Source organism: Leucopleurus acutus, assembly GCF_964270905.1.
Source record: "Leucopleurus acutus genome assembly, chromosome: 14".
Classification (NCBI taxonomy): Eukaryota; Metazoa; Chordata; class Mammalia; order Artiodactyla; family Delphinidae; genus Leucopleurus; species Leucopleurus acutus.
The window spans coordinates 13,854,902-13,872,990 of record NC_139156.1 but is presented as its reverse complement, the minus strand read 5'-3'; the positions used below and the strand labels follow the sequence as shown (position 1 = coordinate 13,872,990).

Here is an 18,089-nt window from a genome sequence, read left to right as displayed (position 1 = left end):
TTATCACTGAACTTGGCACAGTGGAAAATTATGTGTTGAGAATCAGAGTAACTACTTTCTTGAAGATAATGACCACTGACTTGGAATCCCAATGGCTTAAGGCTAAAAGGGACTATGGCAATCATCTAGTCCAACTAGTCCTTTTACAGATGAGGAAAATGAGGTTTGGAGAGAGGGAAAGCCTGACCTAAAATTATACAGCTTATCAGTGGCAGAGCCAGGACAAGAATCAGAAGCTCCTATCTTCCTGTTCCTGATTTTTCCACAACATCACACAGCTATTTACCAAAGGCATCTTCCAAAAACACGATAATGATGCCACAGGCTAATTCTGGCATGTTTACTGATTCTTTCTGAATCCCTGTTTTCAGCTTCATCTTTCAGAACTATAAATATAAAATCCATCCCTTCAAGCTACCCCTCGTTTTTTGTTGGTTTTTTTTTTTCCTTTGTGACTTAAAGCTAGCTCTTCCTGGTTTGACATCATTAAGTCCATTCCTGGTTCCCATGGGGAGCTGCCCAGGGCTCCTTCTGGAATGAAGGGCCTTCCTCCTAGGCTTCATTTCTAACTCCATTCCCATCTCATGGGAAGAGCCAGAAAGCTCCATCAGTGATGTTGCCAAGAACCCAGGCTCTTGCTCTAGGCAGCCATAGTGGCAGGTTCTACAAGGTTAAATCTGAAGCTTCTCCCCCAAGGTGAAAATCCCAGCTGCTCAAATGCAACAATCCAATGGGAATTGCCGTATACTATTGTTCCATTCAATTTTTCTTCTTTAATTCTTCATCTAAGAGCAATGACCACAAATAAGGAATTAAAATTCAGTATTCATAAAACGTACGGCAGACCTTCTCCTGTATGCTGCAAAATCTCCAAGTAAAACTTAAATTTTATAGGTGACATAAAGACTAAAATCATGGAATGTTCAGTCTGAGAGGGATTACTGACATGAACTAGTCCAGCCTTTTCATTTGTCAGGTGAAGACACCAAACAAGAGTGAGTTACATGATTTGTCCAAGGGCACACAATTTGTTAACAGCAGATACAGGATTAAAATTGTGGACTCTTGACTTCCTGTCCAGTACTTTTTTTTCTTACCACAACATACTGCTTGTGATTTTTAACCCAATCAAATAGATATTTTCATGGGTCATTTTAAATCATTTGTTAAGTGCTATTTCAAGACAAAAAGAAAAACCCAAAAGCAAAATAAAAGCTAGGAGACAATATATCAATCTATACCACTCTGTGAAGCCTGATGCCCAAGTACAACTTGGTTGCTCTTTTACAAAGCAGTTACTTCTCCCCCACCTGCAAGAGGGCCAGAGGTAGGGCTGGGGCAGGTGAGGCCACCTGCTGACTCCAACTGGTACTGGTACCAGAAGAATCAGAACAGCTGCAAACGGTATTGCCAAAGTTGAACTTTATAGTAAAGGGACTCAGTGACTTATCAGACTGTGTTACAGGAGATGAAAATGCAGCATTCGAATTTTTAAAAAGCACATCATGGTTTGCATTCAATGAAATTCCTTTCAAAATCGACTTTCCACATTCCAATTATATTCAGCAACATTCGAGCTAACATTTCAGCTGCAATTCAAATTAACTAATGCCCAAAAGAGTCCTAATAGACATGGTTCTGAGCTCAACTGAATACAATCAAAGCTCACGAAATGAAGGGGGAAAATGCTTATTTCATGCAAATTCTGCATATCACTCAAGCTTAATTCTACTGATAATATAAAGGTGGGACATTTTGAACATTACAGTGAACGAAACTTTTAAGCAGTGAGAGTTATTTTATAAAATGCTACCTCTGAAAAGCTGACTGCCAAACAGTGTAAAAATGGTTTGAGGCATAAATGTCAAGTTCATTTCTATTTCACTTCTGAGGTAACTATCTTTCAAATCGCAACAGCTGGACTATTTAACACAATCTGGTGAATCAAAGTATAGTTCTTCTCTGGTCTCCCAGTGGGACGCCTGCATTAGTCTGTGGCAGCCATCCAACAGATGACGCACAGCCGGATGGTCTGAACTCTGTTTCATTTACAATAAAAATGGATAAAGCTACAATCATATTTACCACCTTCAAGGACAGAAAACGGCAAGATTTAAATTTGTCTTTATAAAGTAGTTTCCTGGGAAAACTCCAAAGAGGAAGTCAGTTTTATATCCTCCCTTGTGTAAAAATAAGAAGTCTTACTTTTTTTTCCCCCCAAGCCCTTTATACAGTTACTACAGCAGTGAACAGTAGTGGCATTACAACAGAGGTAGTTTTTATTGTTTCTCTCAGACATCCTATTTTTCAGGATATTTTAACACACTTATCCAAAACTTAACCAAAATAAAATTTCAGACATAAGATGAAACTTTCTATATTATTGCTAATTCTAATACTTTTAAATATAATGAAGGTAGAAAAAACGAAGCTAATTTCTTTTGGCTTTGTGTACCTTTTGAAACTGCGTTTTAGTGCAAAGAATAAATTAGTTTGCCAATTTGGGTCAGCTTCTATTTGAGGGAAAAATAGATAGCATTTAAATTATGAAAAATAATATTGGTAAACAACAGAATACCGCCATGGTTGAAAATCTGACATCAGCTTCTAGATGCTAATTTGCCATAAGATTAACAAGAATTCCTTTTTAACAGAGGTAACAATGGCTGGGCAAAGACCTCTGTGTCCACACTGAGCCATAGTTTCTTTGGTGGAAAAACTGCAGCACAGCCATCTCAGTGCACGGGTTATATCTCAGACCACAGTGCACGTTACGAAGCCTTGTCCCAGTTCTTTTATTCTTCTAGCGTAAGCTGGACTGTGCACATTTACAGATTCCAAAATACACTGGCCCAGGGAGGCTCAGGAAACTGGACCATTCTCGCCAGCAAAATCAATGATAAAGCATGAACTACGACTGATTTTAGCACAGGCAAAGATTCTTAAATGTGTATGATACTTTTTTTGGCTACTTTTTAAGCTTTCTGTAATTTTGTACAACTTTAAGTCACCATGGAAAATCCATTGAGATCTCAGCTATGAAATGTGAATATTATTTAAAAGAGATATTTTAAGGAACATAAAGGCTTCCACAAGAGACACCATATATAAATAACACTGGCTCCTCAAGAAAGCTGCCATGCACAGAATGTTTGCATTTTCATTCTTAATTTTCAGAGCAATGTTTTTTAAATTTTAAAAGATTTTCTTTAGATTTACTATATTATATACTTTAAACTCTCTTTTAAGACAGGAAGTCATGAAGCATTCAGTGTGTTACTTTTCATACAGTTATATGACAAAATATATTTTAAATGAAAAGCATTTATCAGGTTTCAGAAATTAAGTCAATTTATCCTCAGATCTGAAATTGCATTTAAGTTTTAGCCAGACTTCTATTTGAATAAATTTTAAGTCTCCACTACTCCACTATATAAAAATAAAAGGAAACAAAAATACTGCAGACTACTGAAAGATGTTTTAAAAAAATGACAAAGCACCAAAAGCAATATGGTTCTCCATGGAGAAATGATATATTTTATGCTAAGTCTCTTAAAATCATAGGTGTTTGCAACTGGAGGCAAATGTTAGAAGGCAATTAATTCTTTGAGAGAATTGACAATTACTCAGCAGCATTTTAACAATTATTTTGAGATTTACGCAACAGAACTTTAACACTAGGTGTAATATAGCCTCAACAATTAATGTGGAAGAAGCTGCTGTCTGTAAGGCAACTCAGAACACCTGTAAGACAAAACTGACAGGCGGATCTTCTGGGCAGCCCACAGGAAAACTCCTTTGGAGGGGGGAGGAAAAAGAGACTGAGTGAGGAGATCTCAACTTCCAGAACATTCAGTTCTTCTGCTAATTTTGTTGTTAAAACTTAATTGTCCATGTACAGGAACACATGGAGAACCTTTGTAGTAGTGCTTTGCTGAGCAGAGCTGTTTCCTGCAGTGTCAGTACACAATTCAGCCGTACTAAGATTACAGTTGAGAGCACAGCAAATCCTTTAATTGTATAAGAGCATCAGATTAAGCAGTAACTTCCATGCAGTTCATTTGCTAGCTAGTAGTCTCTTCTCAGAAACAAATGTTTGCTAAGTACAGGGAAGGTGCCCTCCTTTCTCGCACCATGCATGCAAATACACATATGCACACATACACAAAAGGAGAGAAAAGAGGAGAGGAGGAGGGGAGGAAATGGTAGAGTTGGGAGTAACAGGAAGAAAACCTATTCTTTCCACCACAAGCACTAAAAACTTCTCTATTTTCCATCTGAACAAAATGTTGACCCAAATCCCTCTAAAGTAAGTGAAGAATCTCAATTTCTATTTGGTAACATATTTCAAAAGCTCAGATTCTCCAGCTGCAATGCAAAAGAGCAATACTTTTCAATTTCATTTACAAAAATTAATCTTACAAGAATTAATCTGTGCGGGGCCACAGGTCACACGTATTTAGAGACACCACAGACCTAGAAATTAAATGCAAATTAAAATAAAAATGGCTGCACTGGAAACGGTCATTTTTCTACTGAAATTGAAGTCCTGTAATTGCTACATAGGTTTTTGGTTTTTAAATTCTTCTAGGGCACAATGTGACCCGTTTTGACCTCCCAAACAAAAAAGGCAAGCTAGCCGCCTGTCTGATGGTTGAAAAGGAAATTTTAAAGAGCTTGATAAAGCTTAGAGTTTTGGGGAGCTCTGGGGTTGAAGAGGGGCATGATGAATTAGAGAAGTGTTAACTGGAAGGGTCTCTGGCAATTGTGGCTTAAAAGCATCTTTGAGAATGACCAAGAGATGAGGACACAGCTATGAAATCACTGCAAATCACACCAGTTACAATGGAAACTGGGTTCTCCCCTTTGAAGCAAGGTTCTAGAGATGTAACTAGGTGAAATGACAAATCATCCTTGAGGTTGACTCCCTTGTTTAACTGTAACTGTCAGGCGGATATTCACCTTTCTGAAAGTAATTAATAGAAAAAGTGAGCACAGATGAATAAAGCTCAATACAGACAAGTAAGGCCACTTCTAGATGAGACTGTTCAGAGACAAAAAAGCAAGACTGTGAGAACACAAGATACTCTTGGGTCTCTGCCTGATTGTGATGTAGAACTCTTGTAAGATCTGCTTGTCTCTTTCTCCATACTGCAGGCCCATTTGTCCTGCCTTTCTTTAAAACAGAGATGTTCTAAAATATGATGACAATGGACACTACACCACAAACTCAAAGGAGCTAACCAGTAATTGACCAAAGGTGGAGCTGACTCACAGAGGTGCAGCATAAAGTGGATGCAACAGTGAAATTTATTTGGGGCTGTAGAATGTATGTTTTAAAACAACTGTATTCACAGTGATTCATCTTTATATTGTCATATTATCATTTAGTAAAACACCTTTCTAATCCAGTGATTCAAGTCAGGTATTTTCAAGGTATTTGACTTCTGGGAATGAACTAATCTTCAGCATGTTTGAAATGTAAATAAATAAAAAATGTGTACATGAAACTTATGCCAAAGATTAAAGGAGCTTAGGCTGGTATTCTAATATGGTAATTTCCAAAAGTTTATTTGTGAAGCATGCCCCTTTATTGGCCATTTGACATGAAAAACACTAAAACAATTTCTTTCCAAATCTCTTTTAAGTCTTCTTGCTAATTCAGATTGGCTCTCCTTTTCAGAATTCTTTGCTTTACTGGGTAACATTTTCTTCCCTTGGCAAAAGATATATTAATTGCTTAGTTTAGCCTTAGGAAGAGGAAAGAAAAAGGAAGAGATGACACTATCTGTGAGTATGTAGGGTCAGAGGAGCAGGATGTGAATAGGGCAAATGGAGCAATTTAGCTACAGAATCATTGCTTCCTACAGAAGAAACCTTAGAGTCATTTTCTTCCCTTCCATTCCTACAGCTCTTAATACACTCAACGCAGTATGCTATAGCTCAAAAGCATGGGCTCTGAAGTTAGAATGAAGAAGGTTCAAATGAAATCTGACCCAATTATCGATTAGGAACAGAATTTGGGGCAAATTGTTTATGTCACTAAACCTCAGCACCTTTGGAAGAATTAAAACAACACATAAAAGTACTGGCTTCATAAATGTTAGTGAAACGATAGTAACAACAACAAAACATCACCAAAGCAAATTCCAAATTGGAAACTGGCTCGTTACTCATAGCCTCCATCTATAATCAACATAGACATCCTGCTTATAGCGATGTAAGTGCATTTCCTCTCTGATGAACGCTATTATAATATGGATATATATTAATATATATCGATAAAGAGTAACAGAAAATTTTAAAAATAAAGAGGCGAAACATATACAATGGAAGGTTGTAGGCTTTTACCCCCAAATGTTTTCCCAATTCACTTCACTTACATCACTCGAGATCATCAGATCTCCCCACTGTGGATAACAGAGCTAACGTGTCTCAGGTACCTCACACAGGATTAAAATGGAAGACAACTCTACCCATAGCTAGGAATTATACTTGCATTTTCTTACTTATTGCTCAACTTACGTTCGCTTCTGAAATACTGACTTCCTAGTTACCCTTTAAATCAACGCCCCAGAATGTGTAAATGTGGAACTTGTCAACCTAACTGGAGTTCAAGAAGCAAGCTTTGTCTTGACTGTATTGTATTGCATGGTACTTTTCTGTACACACGGCTGGGAGACATGTCATGGGTCTGTGTCACATTTTAAAAAATGCATCTGCAATGGCGGCAAACTGATGGCTATTTCCAAAAACTGAATGAACTAGCAAAAGCCAAAGTCATTTGGAAACATATGTTGAACATATAGTAGTGGTTAAAATGGGCCATATCATTTTTTGACCAAGATAAAAACTGACACTAATTCTCTTACACAACCCGCCAAGTGGCTCTAAAGCACTCTTTACTTCTCACCCACTTTTTCCACCCCAGAATAAATGGATAGGAAAGACTGTCCAATTTATTTCCTCTGTGGTCAGGTATCTCTAATCCAAATAGGTCTAAAAGCATTTGGAGCAATAGTGACAGGGTTGGAATGAGTATCCTGACCCCTAAGAATATAACCCTGAAGGATAACAATCATTTCAATCTGGATTTGTAAGTTCCTAAGATGTAGTTTGAAAATTAAAATTTTTCAAAAAATTATTTTATATTTCTAGGTTTGTGTTTTACTGTAAATCTATACTGAGAGACACGTTGGGGGTAAAAACTATGTGCTTAACTCTTGTTCTTTATCTTAACTGTGAACATCTTTATCAAGCAACCACATTTGGGAGGAATTATTGGGATTCTAGAGCTGAAAGAGACTCTGGAGAGTGCCTCATCTACTTGCCTCAATTTTAGATAAGAAAAACAGTACAACAAAAAGTGAAAAAACAAAAACAAAACACAGAGGTTACATAATTTTCCCAAGGAAACCTGGCCCAGTCAATAAGCCAGGTGTTCAGTACCTAAGCTTTCAACCCTAACTTTTGTCCTTGATAATCCAGTAATGCCCCAGCATTATAATTTTATATTAAGATAGAAAAAGAATTTATTGAAATATTTTTCATAAATTATTTAATTTACGTGACAACCCTACAAGGTAGGTATCATTACCCTCATCTTCCACGTGATTAAATAACTTGCCTGAGGTCATAAAGATAATAAATAGCAAACCCAAGATCCGAACCCGAGGTCTCACTGTAGAGCTGGAGTTCTGGAAATAATTCAGTGCTGCTCGCCACCCTGTGCATATGTGGAAAGACACTGATTTAGAAAACGGATCATGCTGTGTTTCCTTGTTACTCCTCGTCCAGTCTACAGGCTTTTACTGGTGAAAATACAAATCATTCTTGGCTTTTTTGACCCTGTGCAACACTCAGTTAGCCTATTTCCAGTTAGCCTATTTACTGTAGCTGTCTGAAAGTAATGGAATCGTTATCTTTTAAAAATTCTATAATTTGGAATTTTCCCTATTTTACATTGACCATCCCAGCCATTGATTAGCTTGAATCAATGAGTCTTACTCTATTTTAACACTGTCAGAATATTTTGGATCAGAAGGGAAGAGCATGAAAGCAAAAATAAGGCTTATACTCTCCATTCGCTTGGTCAGCTCTTTACCTCTCATGGCATAAAGGGAGATTATGAGCATAATTCCTGTTTGAGTAACAACTAATCGGAATTAATGAAATTCAAATTCACTGTTAGATTTAAGATATTATTACTAGATAGTATGTATTCATTAGAAATAATTGAGGACACAAATATTTCTAAAGCTATTATTGAAAGATAAATAGAAACAATTAGGCTTCTCCAAGTCCTGATTATCTTTTTCTTTCTTTTTCTTCTTTTTGCTTAAAAAAAAACCCTGCTTGCTCAGACTGGTGACAAGAATGTTAATTTTAATTAATCCTTGCAATTAAGTATTAAAGGTGTCTCTTGCTGTCTCATAAGTTCCTAAGAAATAAATCCATATATCTCTCTGGCTCTACAATTTACCAGATAGAAGTTACTCAGTAATTTGGAACATACACATATGTTGATTTTAGGAATTAAAAGGAAAATAAACTTTCTGGGAATAGCCTGATGCTATTTAATTTTCTGGGTAAGTGAAGATCTTATGCAGAAAACATCTATGTTTCTTCCTTCACTTTAAAAGTTTTCTTAGTAGGTTAGCAAACTTTCCTGTCCACCTGAGGCAGTGAGCACAGCCGAATCTTTCTTTTACAACTGGGTATTCTGTTGTCTCTGATAACTTTATCTTGTATAGGTTCAAAGATGCAGAAGATATGCAAAACTGAATGTAAATGACTCCTAGGCATTTAAAAAATGTTTAAAAACCCAAATAAGCAACCAAATAAACCAAAATATCTAATACTTATGTACACATATATGTGTATATGTGTGACTGCTGAATAATGGGGGAATGCTGGTTAACTGAGTATTCTAATTAATTGATATTCTGCTGTTTTATTGATACTAAAAATGTATTTATTCATTCATTCATTTATTCAGCAAGTATTTCCTGAGAGCCTACCATAAGGCAGGAGTTTTTCCAGGTGTTTGAGATACACCAGTGACAAAAAAATGTCCTACCCTCATGGAGTTTACATTCTAGGAGGGGAAGAGAGAAAATAAGCATATATATAATAAATAAAGTATGTAATACGTTAGAAGATAACTGTTATGGGGGAAAATGGAGTAGGGTAAGGGAGAATCAGAGTTTAAGGGAGTTGAGTTACAATTTTAAATAGGGTGGTCAGGGTAGGTAGGCCTCACTGAAAAGATGACATCTGAGCACAGAAATGACAGAGGTGAGATAGTGCAGCTACTGGGGGAAGGGCATCTGAGGCAAAGGGGATAGCAAAAGCAAAGAGCTGGGGTGGAATGATTCTAGGCCAGAGACCAAAGTGGAGGGTGGAAGGGAGCGTAAGAATGGCAGGGACTCTGTGTGTGTGTGTGTGTGTGTGTGTGTGTGTGTGTGTGTGTTCGCAATAATGTAATGCATTAGAGCCTACTGTGATTGATATCCTCCCTTGACCTTGATTCCCTGTCAAGAGCCGATAATACCACTCACCTGAAAAACACTACGGTGGTGTCGCCACAGATCAAAATAAGGGTGCCATTACCAGAGAGCAAAGGCACTTTTTAAAAGCAAAGGGAACATTTGCACTTTTTAACTGCTGATCTCACTTCAAAGTGACAAATCAGGTCTATGAGGTAAGACAATGTGGTTGCCTCTACCTTATGGCTAGTATAACAGAATGAACCTGCTAGCCAAAGCCAGCCAGAAACAGCCTGAAAATAACCCTTCTCATTCCTGGTAGCTAAACCTCTTTCAGGGAATCCTGAGAAATCCCATGAGTTTTTACTTTTAAAGCTTACATATGACTACATTAAGTTCTTTTACTCAGTAAAAAGCTAGGTTTAAACATAAATGAATGAAGCACGTCTGGGAAGTGAATAATTACCATGTACATACACAAGACACTTGGATTCATTTGGATAGTCTAATTGTACTTAAGAAACACGTTTTTCAGAAAGGCACTCTTCTTTGGTAAATGACTGTCAATATGAAAATGCATGGCGTTAGTTATTTCAGCTAAAGCATGTCAAGAACTGAATAATCAAGCATTAGATTACAAAGTTTAAAAGTTAATACAGCAGCACAGACTATTTGTATTAGTGCTTTAAGTAGATAAATAGAAACGTGTCTCTTAAACAGTCATTGAACAAGCAAGATGAGAAATAAATTGAGCTTCACATAGGCCTTTATGGCATCTAACAACTGTGTCTGTCAACAAATGGATCCTTTTCACTGTCAATTCAGCACACATTTTGCAGACCTTGGGTCTGCAATTATTTCATTTCCTTTCTTGGAAATGTAATTTCCACTTACTTCTGGAGAATAAAAGGCAGACAAAAGAAGGAAGGAGTTGCAGTATTTTCTGATTAAGATTATCTGTGTAAAATGGTAAAGGAAAAAAAAATCTATACACACACACTATAGCATTTCTCAGAAACTAAGTTGTCTCAGCCAAATTGCTTTTGTGTCTGGATACTGGTTCAAATGCAGCCAGACTGTTGGTGTCAAATTAGGTGCTAAACAAATTTAATAGGACAGACGAAGAATGAATATAGATCATTTTTCTGTTAGAACTGTTCAAATGACTCCAGTCAAAAGAAAGAAAACACATTACTGCAGGAGAAAATGTACTTTTTAAACACAATGAAATTAGATAAAACTGTAAATCAGCAAAGAAGGTCATTCATTCCAAAAGAGGGGAAAAAAGTTAATAGTACCAATAAGAGAAACGCAAGACTGGAAGAAAATACCAGTTGGCAAAAATAGATCTAAACTGAATCGCAACTTCATTTGTCCAGGCTTTACCTTTTAAACTAAGACAGGTACAGCTACAAAAAAGGGTTCTTTCTCCCCTGACAGAACGGAAAATCAAAGGTTTAATTAACCATGATTACAATATTTGCTGATCTGATTTGTCTCACCTCTTCCTTTTCTTTATGTGACAAACCAGCTGACATCCTGGCAAGAGAACTAAAGCAAAACTAGACTAATTTCAAAAAGAGCTTGCCATTGTTATAAAACAAACTGATCCTCCACCAGATCTGTCTGAAACACATTCAATAGCAGGATTAATTCTTTGTCAATCAAAGTGCCACTTTCAAGCCATATATAGGTAACTCTTTACATAGCGTGTTTTCAGTCTCAGAATAGAGCAATATTAAGGCACATCTTTGAGAATTAGAAAATAAGGCTGTAAAAACATACCCTTCAAAGTAAGTTTGAAGATCTAGTATCTTCTTTGGCTGCTCATGAACCATTAAGAGGGATGATCTAAGTATTTAATCTTGAAAGAATGATTAAGTGTTTTCTGATGCTGAATAAGGATCATCCAAGTCAATTCTTTGTGTAGAAGAAGAATCTGATTTTACCAAACCAGCTTAGGGATGGAATTCTCTTTATACATGTCTGCTTTGCATCAGAATAAGACCTCTAAGCTAGGAGCCTGGAATCAAAAGTTGGCTCATCAAACAGAGGAAGAAGAGTATTTATTGGCTAACCAAATTGAAATCTCTATCTAAGGAGAAACAAAGTAACACACAAATTAGTCATCACAGATTCTTCTACACACTACTTAGTAAAGAGCATCATTACTTACTGAAATGTAACCTTGGAACTTGTGCATCCTTCCAATTTACACGACCCTTCACCTGGCTCAGGTGTTGGGGGGGACGGGCTGTTGAATTCTGCCTCCAGAGTTTTCTTGTTCAAGGCTGTTTTTGTTACACTGGATACAGAACCCAACACTGGCATGGATTTGGACTCTGAGGTGGCTAATATTCCAGTTGGACCTTAAAACCAAACACATACCTCAAGTTTAATAATTCTGTTCGATGCTTATTAATATGGTACTGAAAAACAGATGAGCTGAAAATCCCTCAGGAAGTGAAAAGGCCAAGTTTTGTTAAAATTTCAAGAGCATGCTGGAAAATGCTCCTATTAGAAATCTGCTCTGCTTTGGTGGTACTCCTGCTTTTCAGGACCACGCTGAGAAATTGTGTACAGACCTTTAACAAACTCTAAAACCCCAGGCCATGGTTTCCTCAACTGACCAGAGTCCTTTAGTAATACTGGAACTGTGAAGTCTTTACTTCTCACAGAGCATGGCTTTCTGACAGCTCTACTTGAATCATTTGGCCTCTCAAGAGTTAATTCTTTCCAAAACTCAGCTCTGATTTTAAACAGAAAATGGAATGATGTCAAAAAGCTCTTTTTAAAAGGCTCATGAAGGCTTCCTGAGCCTTAAATAGCTTTTATGAACATTTTCATTTTAATGTGATTGAGAAGTAAGTGGGTTTATTTCCTCTTAAAATACAGACACAGGATTATAAAAATTAAGTGGCAAAGAGTTTGGCTGTTTACCTTTTGGACTTTTCTGCTCTTTGGATAGGATCAGAAAACTATAATAGGGCTTGTTACTACAATTATTGGCATATCAGTCTAAAACTTCTATGCATTGAAGCTAAGCTCCATCATTACTTTTTTTTCTATCTTCAGTTAGGAAGATACTATCCTAGACAGTTTTTTCAAAGCAAGACTCTAGTATGTCTTTCTTAAAACTTCAGAAGGAATCCTTTTAAAACGAAGCAATTTATGAAATGTCACGAATGTACAAATAAAATTAGAACGTCTAAAAAAATAAGCTAGAGAACAACCCTGAAAGGTGAGGCTAAAAAAAAAAGCAAAACTTGGGCTTCCCTGGTGGCGCAGTGGTTGAGGGTCCGCCTGCCGATGCAGGGGACACGGGTTCGTGCCCCGGTCCGGGAAGATCCCGCATGCCGCGGAGCGGCTGGGCCCGTGAGCCATGGCGGCTGAGCCTGCGCGTCCGAAGCCTGCGCGTCCGGAGCCTGTGCTCTGGGGCGGGAGGGGTCGCGGCAGTGAGAGGCCCACATACCGCAAAAAAAAAAAAAAAAAAGAAAAACTTGGGACTCTCTATATCCTTAAGAAATGTCAGATCATCTCCTAAAATGGAAAGGACTGGTGGGTACAATCCAAAATGCTAGCTAATCCTTGATTATTAATATTAGGCTTTGGAATTTTATTCTTACATTTGTATATGAATGTGTCTGATGCAGTATAACAAACATATGAACTCCAAAAATGACGTTATAATTTGAAAAACCTATCTAAGAGGGGCTGGGAAATTGTGCAGCCATTCTGTTACTGCAGCTCCTCTAGACTTACTCCACGTGGGAGACACAGATCCTCCCTGGTCTGGTAGAAAGCCTCAGCTCACAAAGCATCAGTGTCTGCCTTTCTCATTTATTTCTTCTGTACCGTCTGAGCAGACAAATTTGTGACATTATAGAATATTCTGGTTCAAAAGGCCCTTCCCTCCTGCCTGTGACAAGCCTCACGCTGCATGGGGATGTGGGGGTAAAGAGAAAAGGGCAGAAAGATCAAGAAAGTTCATTCCTCAAAGTATAAATATGAAGCTGAACGTAAGATGTGCTTCAGAGCAGCTCTGCTCAGCCCTTGGGTAACTGTTGACTGCAATACTATAGATAGCTTTAAACAATCTGTCCTTGTAGAAAAGCAAGATCTGTTTCTGAATACACACCAACGCCTGCTGCTGTTCTGCAACTGAAGCCAATTCAAAAGGAGGGAGAGTGGGTGAGCTGAGCCAGAGCTGTTATTTTTCTTACATACAAAAAGAAATAAAGAAAAATGCCTAATGTTTAAGATGATGATGATGATGAACACTATTATTATTGCATCCTATTTAAGCAGTCCAATGTTTTCCAAGAGGCACTTGCTGCTCTTAGAAATGTCAGTTTTGTAGCCCACAGTCTAGGTAAATCAAGGAAATACCAGTTAGCCCCGTAAGAAAAATTCTAAAGAAAAAGGTGTTTCTGTGGCCCCTGAGGGAGATACTAACTTGGGATATGAGTTCTGCCAACCTCAGGCTGCCTCTGCCTCAATTATGATGCTTCCTTTCTCCACTTTGTAATCTCACCTTTAGCCTTTCCATAACCCTTTGTGCGCAGAAGAAAAAAATCTCAGAGATTCAAATGCACCTGAGGAACAAACCTATCAAACTTCTCTCTGTAATTTGCTCCCACTATGCAGTTGTGCTACTTTAGCATCTTATTTGCCCCCTGGAATTTTCATTTTCTCATTCCATGCCCTTTATAAAAAGATTACATAGTAAATACCTCTGCCAGTTTGATGCTTGCAAAACATTTGAACCATGTAAAAAAAATAAGTTATTTCTTTTACTAGATGATAGAGTTTGTAAGTTTGTGTCCTCTCTATCCCCCCACACACCCTTTTTTTTTTTTTTTGGCTTTGGCTACTAGGGAGCTCAAAAGAAAATTTCTGCTCACTTACAAGTCACTCCCTTCAGTATGTTTCCTCTCCATCCTGCCAATTACACAGTTCTTATTTCTCTATCCAAATATTAATGATTCTATTGAATATGTATCTCTTATTCTAACTTCCCTCAAATGATACCTTGAATATTTGTATACTGGTGGAATATAATCAGTAAAATGAAAGAGTCTCACCATGTCCATAAAATGTGTTCCTACCTTTCTCCACACTTTGAAATACTCAAATCTTCATATTGACTAAAATAAAAATGTTTCCTCATTTCTCCCATGGAAAACTAACTCTGAAATAGTGAGTGCTGCAAGTTTGACTAAGTGAGTGAAGAAAGAATGTTTCTGGAGGAACAAAAAGGTCAGTGGCAAAATACAAAATGTAAATGACAGAGCACAAAAATGGCATTCGCAAAGTCCTAAAAATTAATGAAAACTACATGAATACTTTCAGGATGAAATGCTGGAAAAGTCACAGCACTAACTCACAAGTGAATAACAATTCATTATGGAGGCTGGTAAATTCTTGTAAAGCGAACATAAGGGGGAAAAAAGTCTCTTATGGCATCCCTTAGTTTTCCTGAGAGTTGGTTATTTGGGCGTGGGGTGGTGGTAATTCTTACAGGATACTAACAGCAGAATTTCTAGAACAAACTGAATGGCTAATTTTTTTTTTTTAAAGAAGGGCACAAAGTCTTCATCTTTTTATAAAAACGGTTTGGCTGATATTATGCTGCTTCTGGTTCAAGGAACCAATTTACTCCATTGAGTAAATCCCTACATGAAAGCTAGAGCTTGATTATCAAAAACCCAAATCCTTAATATTCTAGCAATTTAAACTTGATAGACATGACAACAATGCAAATTTAAACTGTTACAATAGACTAATTGGAGTTGATTGAACAGAGTCTAAAAGATTCAGTACATTAGCTGTGGTTGCTATTAGTTTTAGTTTAGGGGAGTTTTTCAAAAGCAGCCTCCTGGCAACAAGGGGAAAACCTCATAAAGGTTTCTGCTAATTCCCATGATCAAGCTTATGGAAAAAAAACTGAAGACATACAAAGTGAGTTCTGAAACACACTTTGAAGTCTAATACACGCATATCATGATACCAATGCAAACTGTGATCTCAAGATGCTCAGATGGTCATTTATAGTTGATGACAGAGCTGGACTTTCTCATTCACTTGATTCACAGGCAGGGACAATAAACTAAATGGATATGAAAAATAAAGACGATTTCTTTGCATTTGTAACTGATTTGTAATTACGACTATTATTACTAACTATTGTGCTCTTTGTTCCAGGCACAGTGCTAAGCAATTTTTATATATTGAAATATACTGACTTAATCCTTAGAATAATCCTATGAGGTGGTGCTTTTATTATCCTCATTTTATAGATGAAGAAATTGAGGCACAGAGAGGTTAAGTAATTTGCTTAAAGGGCAAGCAGTAAACTGCAAAGCTAGGATTCAAACTCATGCCTTCTGGTTCCGGAGCCTTTACTCAATGCTACATTGTTGCCAAAGTCCATCCCGGATGTCTTTACCAAAGGGCATCTTGCCTTAAGCAAACAAGATCCATAAAAGCCTGATTCCCTACAAATAAATAAACATACCAATAAATAAAAATACATAAGCACTCTTATGAGATACCCATTAAGTACCTTTGCCATCCAATACTTCTCATTCACATAAAAAAATTTAATAATAATTTTTAAAAGATCATTTTATGTTAAAGAGACACTTAAAGGAAGATGCTTCAGAGAGGAAGAGTAGAACCGTGGAAAATTCAAACCAGCTTACTACTGCTATCTGCTTCTGTTGTCAACTTTCTGCGACGCAAAATCCTTTCTAACTCAGTTTCACTGTTTTCAATGTGAAGGGATTTTAAGCTTCTTGAACTAGTGGATTTGTTAAGTGTCCCCTAAAGTGAAAACAAAACAAAAACAAAAACAAAAAGGTTAATGTCTTAATACAATACACAAAAGAATATAAAAGTCAAACCACCAAAACATTACCAGAATTTGAATGGAATTAGGAACTAAAATGAATTTGCTATATATGTATTTTTAATGTGCATATCTTTAACACACAGTGTTGGATCATTTAAGAAGATGCTACTGATGATGTAAGATGTTAGCTTTCGTAGCAAAAGAACAGCACAAGAATACCTCTTGATGGGCTAACTATATGAAATTCAGTGGTGGGAAGGTACTTGCACATTGATGATTAAGATTCTGATGTGTGTTGGTCGACCACGCGGAGAAGAAAACAGATATACTGAACTCACCTTAGAAGGTTATCTTGACATGGCAGCCATGAGTTACTGACCCAAATCCTTGCGGCACTGAAAAATGTGGCCGATTCTTCAGAGAGAATGACCCTGGCCGCACACCTGGTGACAAGGCGTGCTGCCGAAGGAAGCACATAACGCTCTCCGGCGGCCTAACCCAGGAGGTGCTACGCTGAGCACACCTCGCTTCTCTGTGAAAGAGCAAACGCTACAGTCTACAGGGAGGCAAGGAAGGGCCGGCGCCGTAATCCCACACTCCTGAACAGAGGAGGCAGTGAATGAATGGATTACTCAGCACCCGGAAGACACTGAAGGAAACAAGAGATGCCATAAAGCTGTGCTCCTGCTGAAAGGCGTACTGACTTTCAAGAGGACAGAGGAAGACCCAGGCAGTGCTCCCCTGCCCTGGCTCCTCCAGGAAGTATGTTATGGAGGGAGAGCTACGGTCTTCTATCTCCATTACCAGCCAAGTGTTTGTACAGAACACTGGGTGACACACTTCTTTGTAGATTTAAGGGGTAAGGATTTAGCACCCCACCATTACAAGTGGTCCATTTTCTTTTCTAAGAAATGCCCCCTATTTCTTTGAAAGAGCCCTCCTCAGCTGTGCCGCAGGCTTAGGGGGGAATAAAAACCCAGCTGAACCACAATCTTTTCATCAGAGAAAATCAGAACCTCAAGTCAGGTATAACTTGCCAGACTTCAGGCCAGAGTCGGAAGGCAGGCTTTGTCCACCCAGGCTAACAAGTAGGCCAGCCTTTGTCACTTCAGCTCACTATGGGCTTGCCTGAACGCTGCTCCCTGCCCCTGCCAACTCCCTGAACGATTCTAAGAATCCTACTAGCTAAAATGGTAACTCATGTTTCTTCTTTAACCTATAAAACAAAAAAAGTAGCTTGTAAAATTAGGTAGTTACAAATCTCACATGATATAGGTTATTATGTTGGTTCGGTTAGAAAGGTGTTTTTCTCCCTAACTGCACAAAGTTATAGAAAAGCAGTCTGTTGCTGGAAAAACTGACCAACAAGATTAGGAGATTATATTCCTCTGCTGTCAGCTAGCTAACCAAAACTGATGTGTAAAATTCTTAAGGCTCATATTTTAATCAGGCATCTGATACTTTCCCCCTGGAAGAACCTCTTTCTACTTTGGATTTATTGCAAAAATTCATAACATACATTAAAGGAAAATCATATTACATGTAACACTGTAATAGCTTATTTTATAATTTAAAAAATTAGATGATTTCTTTATTTAACAGTTAACAATGCAGATCTGTACCCACTCATCAAAGAGTTATATAGTAAGGTAGGATTAACACTGATAAGGTAACGAAAACAGAACTAAAACCAATTCAGATAAATTTTTTTTAATGCATTAGAAAAACTATTCCCAAATCATTTGTGT

At 37.5% G+C, this 18,089-nt stretch overlaps 1 protein-coding gene across 1 annotated transcript in view; it reads right to left on the bottom strand.

The window, feature by feature from the left end:
- Positions 1-18,089, bottom strand: part of SHTN1 (shootin 1) — a 100,660-nt gene that overhangs the window by 4,609 nt on the left and 77,962 nt on the right. The window contains exons 15-16 of the mRNA XM_082854652.1: positions 16,193-16,313; positions 11,665-11,857 (exon numbers count right to left, since the gene is read on the bottom strand). Of these exons, the coding sequence (XP_082710778.1) occupies positions 11,665-11,857; positions 16,193-16,313 (314 nt within the window). The remainder of the gene's footprint in view (positions 1-11,664; positions 11,858-16,192; positions 16,314-18,089) is intronic.